This window comes from Puma concolor, chromosome B2 (assembly GCF_028749965.1).
Source record: "Puma concolor isolate L17-30 chromosome B2, mPumCon1.1.hap2, whole genome shotgun sequence".
NCBI classification, from domain to species: domain Eukaryota; kingdom Metazoa; phylum Chordata; class Mammalia; order Carnivora; family Felidae; genus Puma; species Puma concolor.
The window spans coordinates 48,325,841-48,339,609 of record NC_141671.1 but is presented as its reverse complement, the minus strand read 5'-3'; the positions used below and the strand labels follow the sequence as shown (position 1 = coordinate 48,339,609).

At 36.4% G+C, this 13,769-nt stretch overlaps 1 protein-coding gene across 1 annotated transcript in view; it reads left to right on the top strand.

The window, feature by feature from the left end:
- Positions 1–13,769, top strand: part of LOC112862111 (cysteine-rich secretory protein 2-like) — a 56,258-nt gene that overhangs the window by 22,526 nt on the left and 19,963 nt on the right. Inside the window, exon 2 of the mRNA XM_025925353.2 lies at positions 6,789–6,825. Within this exon, the coding sequence (XP_025781138.2) occupies positions 6,798–6,825 (28 nt within the window). The 5' untranslated portion in view covers positions 6,789–6,797. The remainder of the gene's footprint in view (positions 1–6,788; positions 6,826–13,769) is intronic.

The window sequence follows — 13,769 nt, the reverse complement described above, 5'->3', positions numbered from 1 at the left end:
AGGGGAAGAAAAAAAAAAAAAAGAGGTTAGAGTGGGAGAGAGCCAAAGCATAAGAGACTGTTGAGAACTGAGAGCAAACTGAGGGTTGATGGGGGGTGGGAGGGAGGAGAGGGTGGGTGATGGGTATTGAGGAGCGCACCTTTTGGGATGAGCACTGGGTGTTGTATGGAAACCAATTTGACAATAAATTTCATATATAAATAAAAAAAAATGTACCTAAGTCTATGGCCCTCAATTTCTTGGCAAGGACACAGAGATGGTCATTCATTTTCCTAAGGTCACCCTGATATTCTTTAATAGAATTGGGCCTTTAACACTTGAACTTCTGTTTAAATTATACTGATCCTTTCCCATGACATCTAAAACAAGAAACTGATCTTATGAAAAACACTGCATTCAACCAAACAAAAATGCACTTATGGAAATATTTTGTGTTCAACAAATAGCAGGCTTGGGAAAAGACAATAAAAAAGTTTATAGTATTTTGAGGATGCAAGCTGGTGCAGCCACTCTGGAAAATAGTATGGAGGTTACTCAAAAGACTAAAAACAGAATTACCCTACAACCCACAAATTGCACTACTAGGTATTTATCCAAGGGATACAGGTGTGCTGTTTTGAAGGGACACATGCACCCCCATGTTTATAGCAGCACTATCAACAATAGCCAAAGTATGGAAAGAACCCAAATGTCCATCGATGGATGAATGGATAAAGAGGAGGTAGTATATATATACAACGGAGTATTACTTGGCAATCAAAAAGAATGAAATCTTGCCATTTGCAACTACGTGGATGGAACTGGAGGGTAAGATGCTAAGTGAAATTAATCAGTCAGAAAGACAAAAATCATATGACTTCACTCATATGAAGAATTTAAGAGATAAAACAGATGAACATAAGGGAAGGGAAACAAAAATAATATAAAAACAGGGAGGGGGACAAAACAGAAGAGACTCATAAATATGGAGAACAAACTGAGGGTTATGGGACGGGTTGTGGGAGGGGGGGATGGACTAAATGGGTAAGGGGCATTAAGGAATATACTCTTGAAATCATTGTTTCACTATATGCCAACTAATTTGGATGTAAATTTTAAAAAATAAAAAATAAAATTAAAAAAACTTTATTTTATTTGTTATCACATATCAGGTATCATCTTAAAAGTTTTATGTTTACTATACAATTTTTAGTCATCAAAGCAAACCTATTAGATGAAGTTATACATTTTACAGAAAAGAAAAGCTGAGGCTTGGAGAGGATTTCCTAAACCTGACAGTTTGCAAAGATTATGCTTTCAGCCAGTAAGCTATAGGCAGTTGGTAACTGGGAAGTGAAAGTCATAGAAAGCTGGGCCATGAGAGATCAGCTTCAAGGCAGAGATCCTATTCATCTTTGCAGTAACTAGTTAGTTTTGAGTGATCAGCACAGAAATGACAACAGGCAGCAAGCATACAGTTGTTACTATGTCTAAGATAAGAGGAGAGCTGGTCAGGGAAGGAGGGACTTATTTGACATTGCTGTTTTATTTATTTTATGTTATAGCCAATCTGGTTAGAGTATACTAGGTAAACCCAAGAAGAGAACACTAATTTTAAGAATAAATGTGGGGTACCCGGTTACTCAGTGGGTTGAGCATCTGACTCCTGATTTTGGCTCAGGTGATAATCTCATGGTCTGTGAGATCAAGGCCCATGTCTGGTTCTGTACTATGTGGAGCCTGCTTGGGATTCTCGCTCTCTCTCTCTGCCCCTCCCTTGCTTGGGCTCTCTTTCTCAAAATAAATACATAAATCTTAAAAAATTTTAATAAAAAAGAGAAGTAAGAAATGCAACATTCTCTAAACAAGATGCAGTGTATAATAGCAATGGTCACTGAGATACTCAATTACAAGTTCCACTAAAAGTGTTGGAATGCACAAACCAAAAATATGGTGGTCCCAACCCCTGACCCTCTCCTTTTCATGCCACATGAGTTATTTTATTTAAAAACTCAAAGAAAAAAAAAAAACAGTTGGAATGGAGTTAAAATATAGACATAGGAGCAAATGACTTGCCCTTTTAACATAAAGTTTGGATATGCAAATGAGAAAAAGATGAAAGATACTGATAAAGTTGGGAGGGATGCATCCTAAAGGGCCAACAATGACAATGGTGGATGTAAATACAGAAAAAGACAAACTAATCACGGCAGGTGAGGGAACAAGCGTGGTTGCAAACAACAATTTTAGAAGATTACGGTCAATTTGTCAATCCAATATGTTTATGGTATTTTGTGACCCAAAGTCACAATATGTTTTTACATTTGTTTAACTTAATAATAGGGATGCTAATATTTGACAAGAAAAAACCTTATATATCATGGGGCATTTATGATTATGTAGTCATAACAATGAATATAAAGTTGGAGGACATCTATTAAGTGTTAATTATGAGTCAAAAATATTTTTCCTTTTTATGCCATTTTCTATACAATTACTATGGTAATTTCTCACATAACTACCTATACCTTGGTAAATCAAACCACCTTTCAAAAAATTCAAATACAATCCCACAGCTTAAAGTATTAGGGACAGGTTTCTCCAGACACAGAGGGAAAAAAAACACATAAAATGGGAGGAAACTAACACTTTAGAAATTCTTACACATGTAATCTCATTTTATCACAACCAAATAAAATAATAATACTATTCCCATTTTGCAATAGGAAAACTTACTGATAGTGAAAACTTACAGGCAGAAAAACAATGTCTCAATATACATTGGCATAGAAATGTAACCTCTGTCCATCAGATCATAAATCTCAAGCTCTTAACAATATTCTATACCATTAAGTAGAGAGGAGAATGGGCTCTGGGTGCTTCTGGATATGGTCTTGCCCATGAAACACATTCTCCCATAGAAAATGGTTGCACAGAGGACGATACCAAGGTGACTTTGTCCAAGTGGCTGATTCAGCTTATTGAGAACTGTCACCTCACATACACATAAAGTAAAATACATTTAAGGGATTAACTGGACACATGGCAGCTGAGTGTTTAACAGGGTTTTTTTTTTAAATTTACAGTACAATCTACCTTGATTTCTAAGCTCTTTTTTATAAAAAAAAATTTTAGAGTAATATCTAATTATTTGACTTATTAATTAATTGCAATTAAATATTATATCTGTTGAGCAGGCACTATTCAGTTCTAGTATATGTTTACCACACAACTCATAAAGCCAGTACAGACATGAAAGTGAACAGAAAATACTGAATTACCACATTGTGCAATCTACATGCTAACATGAGCACCCAGAAATTCCTGCCAGTGCTATGTATGTGATTTATTAGTTTATACTCCCTCGTTTACAAAAATTCAGCATTTGGAATCATTACATTTTGGAGGTAGAGAGAACCTGAAATTATTAGTCTAACTCTCTTCATTTTTGAGATATGGAAATAAGCCTGGGACAATTAAATAAAGCCTTCCACAGATGAACAGAATCAAATGATGATAATTTAGTATGTAATGTAGATCACTGTTATAATGAATTTTATACAACCAGAAAATAAAAGTTAATACCATAAGAACTTGGAACTTAAAAATACTAATGAGTTATGGGGTCTTTTGTCATTATGTTATATGCTATGTACTTCCATTTATAAATATCACTATTGAATATTTTAACTATAGTTCACAAAACTAAGCTTAGCTTTACTATTACATAAGTAATCTTGAAAAGCCTCAAGTTGCAAACAGAATAATTTGGTTAAGATTTATCCAAGTATTGGGCACCTGGGTGGCTCAGTCAGTTAAGCGTCTGACTCTTGTTTTGGCTCAGGTCATGATCTCTTGTTTCATGGGATGGATCGAGCCCCGTGTCAGACTCTGTGCTGACAGCAAGGATCCTGCCTGGGATTCTCTCTCTCCCTCTCTTGCTGCCCACTCTCTCTCTCAAAAATAAATAACCATTTAAAAAAATGAATTGTGAAAGTATTGACTGTCAAACATGTGGATAAATTATAACAGCAAAATAGCTCCAAAGAATAAATATACAAGCGCTAAATCTGAAATAGCAATTTTATTTTGATATCCACATGCACAATTTGAACAATCTTGAGAAGACATCTTGTACACAGGAAGTGTGTCTTTTCTGTCACCAGGAGGATTCCACGGGCAGGAGGCTACTCTGGGTTTAACAGTGGGAACAGATGTGCTGGCTGGGATGATTGACTCCCCATTTTTTGTGTGCCTTTCCCCTTCCCCCTCCAGCCTGGTCAGTCAGGTGTGAACCTGGGCCCTCTTACCTGGCCCAACTATGGCCAGGAGCAATGTGAGCAAAGAATTTTTCAATCCATCATCCAGGGAAATGAGAGAATGCCACCCTCTACAGGGCCCTCCTGTCTGCAGTCAGGATCCCAGTGGAGTCCATTAGTCACAGGGAGTTGCCCATTGAAACCACTGTGGGAAGGGGACCTAACAGAGAAGTGTAGACAGAACTCAGAGAGAGGTGGCTATTACAAAAGAAAGCCATCCCTGGGCCCACATGCCCTGTCATGTGACCTTGGATAAGTCCCATAACTCTGTGTGCCTTGTTTCTCATCTGCAAAATGGGGTTAACAGGAGTGCTCACCTTATGTGGTTGTGAAGAGGGCTTACTGAGTCATTCCACACACAAATTTATGACTATCACCAAAATTCTAGCTACATTTTAAACATGAAGAGGACAGTTTCAAAAGTTTGGATTTTAAATGTTTCTAGAGAAGAAAAGGGCAATCCTGTGAATTATACGAAAGTATAACCCTCCCCCAACTAACAGAGCCAAGTGGACAGATTCTCTACTTGAATCTTCCATTAAGAAAGGATCCACTTTTGGAGAAAAGGAGATTGTGAAAAGATTTAGATGATAGATTCCCAAGGCACAGGTCACAATGTACCAAGCCTGGAAGAGAAGGAAACATGGTCAATGACATGCTTTTACCATGTGTCACCCTGAACCAATCTCTTGTTTTAACATTCCAGTAACTCTTGACCTTGTTTTCCCTGAATTTAAAGGCCTACAACTTACTCTAGTATTGAGGTTATAACAAGCAACAAAGTGTAGCAAACATCAGAGCTGACAGTGTATCTCAAATTACTTTGTCAGTCTTGACAGTGAACAAGACTGGACCCAAATAGCAAGCATCTCCATTTGTCCAGTGAGCTGCACATAATACCTGAAACCACCACCTCCCCATCAGGAATGTAGCAGAAAAGGAGAATTTTCTCAAAACCATATGCCTGGATGGGGCTGCACCACAGGGCAGGTATGGCCTGGACACTGGGGAACACTGGTATACACACCTGGTCCCGAAGCCCTGCCTTAGCTTTGGCCATCTGAGCCAGAGTACAGGATCTGAGCCATTGCTTGAGATACATTGGCTGGGGTGCGTGGGTGGCTCAGTCAGCTAAGCATCTGACTTTTGGTTTTCAGCTCAGGTCATGATCTCACGATTTGTAAGTTCGAGCCCCACATCGGGCTCAGTGCTGACAGCCTGGAGCCTGTTTGGGATTCTCCGTCTCCCTATCCCCGGCTCGCTCAAAATAAATAAGCTTAAAAAAATTAAAATAAAAAAGATACACTGGCTGATATTCCTTCTGGGTGGGCCCCTCACATCACCACGTACTTTGTCAGGACTTCTAATATTATTTGCTAAGAAGAAATTCAGAACTGGAAAATCAGGAAATCGAGAACGAGGTTTAAAAAATGTTTTGGAGCCAAACCCTCCTGAGGACATGCAGAGAAATGGGGACACCCGCACAACATCTACATACAACACACAGTTACAACTAAACTCATTTTTTAAAAGCAGCAAGTTTATCCAATTAGAATTAGAATGCATTTCATTATCCATTTTAAAGGACTAAAACTTTTCAGACAAAGGAGATAAAATCATTCTGCCTTAAAATTTTTCAAGTCAGAAAACTACAAACTACATGTGACAAATTGGTTTAATGTTGACCTAGCTTCATGTTCCAGGGCCAGGCCTGACGGGCATAAATTTGCTTTAGAAGACAGTAAAATGAAGCTGTGTGAGGCACCCCCTTCATCCCTTCCTGCATTCCCTAAATCAAGTTTTCTAGGTCATTCTTTCCATTAGAGAATAGACCAAGTTCTGATATATATCCAATAAACAAATTAAACACTCTAAAAATAATTACAGTAAATCCAATATTAACTTTAGATATCCTGTACAAATCAAGTCCTGCCAATAAACTAAAGAATGACCTCCTAGCCCTCCCACTGAACAATGTTAGGTTTACTTGCAGAAATGCATGCATAAGAACATGTACCTGGGAAATATCTGGAAGAAAGGCATTTGCTTTTGCAAATGTTTTTGCATTTCCCAGCTCCATAGAAGAAAAAGCTGTGCATAAGCTCTTCAACCTGCCTACCTCTGGACATATGGAAACATTAAATAACCTCCACCCAAGGTCTACAGAGAATTCACTTCTAGGAACTAAACAGGCACTGAAAATAAATGCACACCAAAGGAGACATCTAAGGACATCACCTGAGCTGAAGAAAATCCATTCAAAAAAAAAAAAAAAAAAAAAAAAAAGCCATGTGGAGAATGACAAGATATTGCCAAAACTTCAGTTAAACAATCAGCAGTGAAATTTGAAACTATTGGTATGACAAATCCTGTTTCAGACCTGTTGACTTAGATTCACTTGCGCAACCGTAATTGGCCCAAAACAGGAAATAAGTGTAATGTATATATACTGCTCTAACCTCTTTTTCTCCACCTTCCTTCTTCCTACAGATAAAGCAGATGTTTCAGCCAGCTCTGAGAATCAGCAGTAAGTAATGTATTTATTTTAAGGTGAACATTTTATGATGCAAATACACTGATGCTTTTTCAGTGGCAAATCATATATTGTAAAAGAATCTATGATTTTTCAAAACTTAATCACTTTTATTGAGAGTAATGGGCTTAATTTTTATACTCTTTCTTAAGCTGAGAAAATACTATGTAGCTCTATTATTCCAAAAGCACTTTTAGCGAATTTAATATTTAAATTAAATTTTACTTTTCATTCTAAAATAGGTAATATAATTTCCACGTTTATGACTTTTGGAAACAATTATACCAGAACTTCCTTTCAAGGAAAAATGAATAAAGAGATATGTGTCACATACTTCCATATTAATAATTTCACTCATATCCACATATATAGCTATGTCATTGATACAGACTATATTAAAGTAAGGATCAGAAGCTATTGCTAATAATTTTAAATCTATCAAAACAAAATTATAGCACTGACATAGAGATAAAAAAAAAATATCCTGAATGATTATCAGCATAACATACAATTTCCCTCGTGAAATTCCCTCAAATCAAAAAGAAAACAAAAGACTTATAAGTTTTCTGATCAAAAGTTAATCTACATAAGCAAATATAGTATCTGCTCTGTATATTTTATATAAGAAAGCAGTTTCAACAAAGAACTTTTTCTGGCAAATAAGAAATGGTACCTAATCACAACATTCAAGGAGTTATTTACCCTGCAGAGCTAAGATTTTATTTGCAAAAATATTTTATTAATGTTCTCCTCTATGGCTAAACTGCCATCCAGGGAGTTTAGGAAGGATTTATACTGTTGCCAGAGAAGATCCGGTGTTGCGTCTTTTGTCAATTAAAACCAAAATCTACACCTGCTTCTGTGTGACTCACCTTCTGGAGGAGCATCAAAGGAAATTAAACCGATGACAAGTTGCAAATGCAGGAACTACTCTATAATGATGTGTCGTGAGGTCATTTGGAACTCCTGAATAGAGTTCAGGCTTGTAAGAGGAAGAGGCAAATTAGGAGGAAGGGTGTCAGACCTCTAAAGTAATGTCTAAATCAGATAGTGCTAATAATTCCAGTGATGCTGTTTAGTAAATTCAAGTAAGGGAAAGGAAAAAATGTGGAAAAGAAAAAAAAAACTTGCTTTTGGGAACTGTCAAGGCAGCTACTATTATTTAGGTATCTTTGCAGATTTCCTAGATGATGATGTCTAGAGGTTTGGCAAACTTTGTACGGTGTCATAGGCTGCTTTCTGTAGTGCAGACAAGTGGCTGAGATAAAGAAAGTGACCAGAATGAAGATTAAATGTGACATCTAAAGTTCAAAAAGATTGCATAAAATACTTTCCTGTGCTGTGAATGGTATGCAGATGTGTCTGTACCCACAAAGCACACATTATACATACGTGTGTTGATGCTTTTAATGACATTTTTTTCTGGTCTAAATGTTTGAAACGTTTTCATCCCCTCCTTTCAGGAGCTAGGGCTTTGAGGCCAAACTGTCTGCACTTACCCTCCGGTTCTTTTGCATGCAAGCATATGCCATTTCATTATTAAATCTCTGATCCTGGGACTGAAGATCTGTAAACTAGGGTATTGAGTCATGTAATCTACTATCTAGACTGTTAGGAGTTTTAACGGGCCCATAAAGAGTGGCACAGTGCTTCACACAAAACACAGGTCACCATATAATGGCATGATCATATAGTTCACTTAAGGCAAAGGGATATGGTCCTGAAAACATGCATGTAAAACATTTCATCTATTTATAAATTTAATCCTTCTGTATTTCCTTTCATAGGTAATGATTAATAAGGATCTGGTTTTTTTGCTTCTTTAAAATTTTCCCCATATAGCAAGGTAATTTCCCCAAAGTCACATGCTAGATAATCTGTTCTTCCTCTAATGCTTTTCTATGCTACCTTGTTTTGTCTGTCTCTTAAATTTTCTATTCACTTTCATTGGCCCATTTTTCTCTTCCTAATACAACATCCAAATTTTGTCAAAACAAGTTTGGAGCCTATTTTAATAACTAATATGAAAAGATTACCAAATTAATTCTTCTTATTAAAAAGTATATTCAGTTATTCATAGGCCAATTCTAATGAATTTTTACTAGGATTACAAAGAATTTTCATATTAATTTAATTAGGATTGATAACTTTATTATATTAACACATCCTATAATAGAATGAAAATCTCTTAACTTATGCATATCTTCTTTTGTGTCCTTTACTAGAGTTTAAAAGTAGTCTCCAAACATTTTTTTTCTAATTCTTGGTTATATCGTAAATAAGCTTTATATTTTTTGTACTATTTTTTTTTTAAGTTTATTTATTTATTTTGAGGTGAGAGAGAACACGAGCAGGGGAGGGGCAGGTAGAGAGTGAGAGAGAGAATTCCAAGCCAGCTCCACACTGTCAGTGAAGAGCCCCATGTGGGACTTGGTCTCATGAACTGTGAGACCATGGCCTAAACCAAAGCTGGACACTTAACGGACTGAGCCACCCAGGAGCCCCTATTTTTCGTGCTATGAGTTGTATGTTTCTTTTTAATCTTATTTTCTAGTTGAGTGTTGCTAGTTTATGGCAATGGTATTTTTTATAGATTGACTATTACATCTTACAAACTTTTCATTATGGTGCATTCTCCAGATAACTGGCCATATCATTTAAAAATAATACTAATATTACCTCTTCCTTTCAAGACTTACAAATATGTACTTTTTTCTTATGACTTTGATAAGGACCTCTCTAATATGATGTTGAACAATACCAATGACATTAGTCATTCCTTTTTTGTTGTTGTTGTTCTCAATATTAAATGAATGCACCTAGAGTTTCTCCAATAACTACAATATTTGCTAGAGATATTTAGCAATATTTCCATTACCAAATTCATAATCTCTCATCTTCTTTGTTCTTATTTTTAACTATAATTAGGGGTTGAATTTAATAACATATTTTGCCACATGATTTTTCTTTAGTCCATTAATGTGATGAATTTGACCAATATATTTTCTAATTTTGAATTATTCTTACAGTCCTGATATAAAACTTACTTGATCATGGATTTTTTTGAAATTTGTTTTTATTTGAGTATAGTTGATACACAATGTTATATTAGTCTCAGATGTACAACTTAATGATTTGACAAGATTACATATTATATTATGTTTACCTCAAGTATAAGCTACCATGTGTCCCATTACATCACTCTTACAGTATCACTGACTATGTTCCTTATGCTTTGCTTTTTATTCCCATGACTTACTCATTCTGTAACAAGAGACCTGTATTTCCCTTTCCCCTTCACCCATTTTGCCCCCTCTGCATCCCTTCCCTTTGGCAACCATCAGTTTGTTCTCTATATTTATAGTTCTGATTTTGCTGTTTGTTTCTTCTTCTTCATCTTCTTCTTTTAAATTCCATTTATGAGTAGACTGTCTCCCTCAGTCTGACTTATTTCAGTTAGTATTACTGTCTAGATGCATCCATGTTGTCTCAAATGGCACCAGATTTTCTCACTATATCGTTTCTTCCATCATTCCTCCAGAGTTCATGTCAGGGTGATAATACGAAGCCTGCCTATTTTTACAGCCTAACTAGAATAGAAGCCTAAATGCTTACTTTATTTATTTATTCATTCATTCATTCATACATACATACATAATTTTATTTTATTTAAAAAAATTTTTTTAATTGTCTTGAGAGAGAGAGAATGCATGTGTGAATGGGGGAGGGACAGAGAAGGAAGGAGACAGAATCCCAAGCAGGCTCTGCACTGTCAGCTCAGAGCACAATGCAGGGCTCCAACTCACAAACCGTGAGACTGTGACCTGAGTTGAAGTCAGACACTTAATCTACTGAGCCACCCAATTGACCCTATACATAATTTTAGGGAGAAATAGAATGCCAGTGGGGGAGAGGTGCATAGAAAGAGAGAGCTAGAGAGAGAGAGAGAGAGAGAGAGAGAGAGAGAGAATCCTAAGCAGGCTCCAGGCTCCATGCTCAGCAAGAAGCCTGATACAGGGCTCAATCCCACATGACCTGAGCCAAAATCAAGAGTCAGACGCTCAATCTACTGAGCCACGCAGGCACCCTGAAAAGCTTGCTTGTTAAATCAAGCTTTTATGAATTCTTCTCTTAGGAACTAAACAAATTCTCCCTAGTGTCTAATTTGAAAATCCTTATTTCCATAAAATGGACTTTTAAGGCAAGGTATGGCTATATAATTTTTGTAAGTTTATGTTTTTCATTAATTAGTAAGCAGTGATATCATGTCATTAGAGAAAACAACTTATTTTTTTCAAGTGAGTATTTCACACTTAGGGGTGCTCCTAACACCAATGTAAAGAAGAAGCTATATGCTATAATTTAATTATGTATATAAATTTATGCTTTAGAAAGACACAATTTGCTCCGCTGCATATAGTTAGCAGTAAATCATCAACACTTGGATTTGTAAATCTTTGAATCCCTTTGACTTTTCCCTAGTCACACTCTTGAGAAATTACTAATCTCTTGAAAAGGAAAATTATGAATGGCAGAGCAGAAAACTGTATAAGAAGAGAGACTTGGTGACTTGCATGTAGCAAAATAACTCTTTTGAGGGCAATGATTTAGAAAGAATCTAAAGTTTGTTCCCAAGGAAATAGTCGAGGAGATATATCATGACGCACATTTAAAAATTGTCTATATGCAAGTGAATAACAAGAAGACTCTATTACTTTCCTAATTTTTTTAAAAATCTTTGCTTACTTTTGAGAGAAAGAGAGAGACAGAGTGTGAGCAGGGGAGGGGCAGGGAGAGAGGGAGACACAGATTCTTGAAGCAGGTTCCAGGCTTTAAACTGATAGCATAGAGCCCAAAGCATGGCTGAAACTCACAGATAGTGAAATCATGACCTGAGCCAAAGTCAGAGGCTTAACTGACTGAGCCACCTAGGAACCCCTCCTAATTCTTTCTAATGTTTTCTGTATGACTCTACCAAATGGAAATGCAAATAAAACGTATCCTATCTGCACCTGCTATTTAGGGAGGCTCCTGGGGGCAAGAGGTGAGGTGGAGCTAAATGCATTGGTCTTAAAATATATCTGAATATCTGAATACAAAACATCTGAAATATTTATTTCCAGAGCCTTGCTCTATGCTAGATTCTTCCCTTTCCTTCTCCAAAAGTCCCAAAATGGGTCTAGGCAAAAGACAATAAAACTTTACCTTTCACTTTTGCACACATGGGAAAGTCCAACCAGCTCACACTGTGGGCATTAGAATTATGGGCTCCCCTAACAATATGCTAAGACAGGGCTGGCAAGAATCCTGTCCTTTTTCCTTGACCATGCTCAACAATATCTAGCATGCTATCATGGATAGAATGTGGAATAACTGATTGCCATTGACTTGGAAAAAAAAGGGAGGGTCTACTTTCCTCTTTTGCTTTCAAATTTTCTAGGAGGCCCACCTGAGGCCATGACAAAGGGATGTGCATGGCCCAAGGACACTAGTGTAAGAGTGAGTCCCCTGGAGACTTTGTAAGCTTCTGCAGCTCCCTCTCTGACCAAATACAGAGTGAACCATCTTTTGCCATAGCTACTCACAATGTAGATATGGGGGGGAAGTCAAATGTAAAGAAATTGAGAGAAAATAGAATATTAATATAAATCAGAAAAACTGAATAAAATACAAATTGACTGGGTGGGCTTTAAATGTTCCCATCCAGAGACAAGATCGGTGTTTTTGGAGTTAGCCTGTGAGTTTCTTTGGAAAGAACTTAGAAATGTTCACATTCTTGAAGGATATGGTTAAAATTCAGGTTAAGAATTAACATGACCAAAGACATAAAGGGCATATGATCAAAGGATAATGAGGTATAAACAAGGAACCCCTCATAAGGAGAGTTATGAGAAAAAGATTATCTAATGAATAATGTACCTACCAGGTTGGGTTCCCCAGGTAATGGTAACAAAATCTGAGACACAGGAGGTCAAAAAATACATTTGGGATCAATTCCCTATGAAGGGAGGGAAGGGAAGCAAGATTGCTCCAAGATAGAGGTCAAACTGTGGTGTAGTCTAATCGGAGGCTTCAGCCAATCAATTGAAGTGCCAACAAGCTGAGAGATTTCTGCTGGGTACACCTCCACCTGAGGGCACAGGCATCCTTTACTCTAACATTACTTATCTCCCTATTAACAAGAACCATATGAAGTGATCCTATGTCACCATAGTCCAGCTTGAAAAAGATTTTCAATTTCATATAACTAGTTACAACAGGATTAATGACAATAAACCCCAGACTTCTTAACATCTATTGTGCACCCTTTCCATTATCACAATACCAGGTGCCAACTTTAGGTGTTCAGGTTTGTTCAGTAGGGACCAGGTATCTCCAAGAAATGAACAATGTTTTTTTGGACACTAAGTTTATGTATTTGCTTTATACAGAATTTAAGTTAATTTTTCTTTCCATAATCTTTCTTTTCTGTCTTCAAATTTTCATTTTATTCTCCTACCTCTTCCTCTGTTCCACCTAATAATTACAGTATAAGCAAAATCAACTTTTTCTTACTTCTGTAAGTGATATTTTAATGGGATAGAAGAGTTTACATTTCCAAAAATCTGTAGGAACACCTGCATAATTTGTATCCCTCATAGAACTCTCTTGCAGGAATATGCTGCTAATTTTATGATTTTCATTCTAATTCTCTCCCTTCCTGTTCTAATTATTTAAAAAATATTATTAAATAAATACTTCATTAAATAAAAAAATACTTCATTAAAATGCCAACAAACTTCTCCATTATTTTAACAAAGTTACATATCTAAAGCTTATCATAATGAGGCATATTTTCAACACGAGATGCATATCCTAAGAAAATTACTTGAGCTCTTTAAGTTTTAGGAGTTTTATTTCACATTTGAGGGACAATAGTAGAGGATTAACTTGTTAAT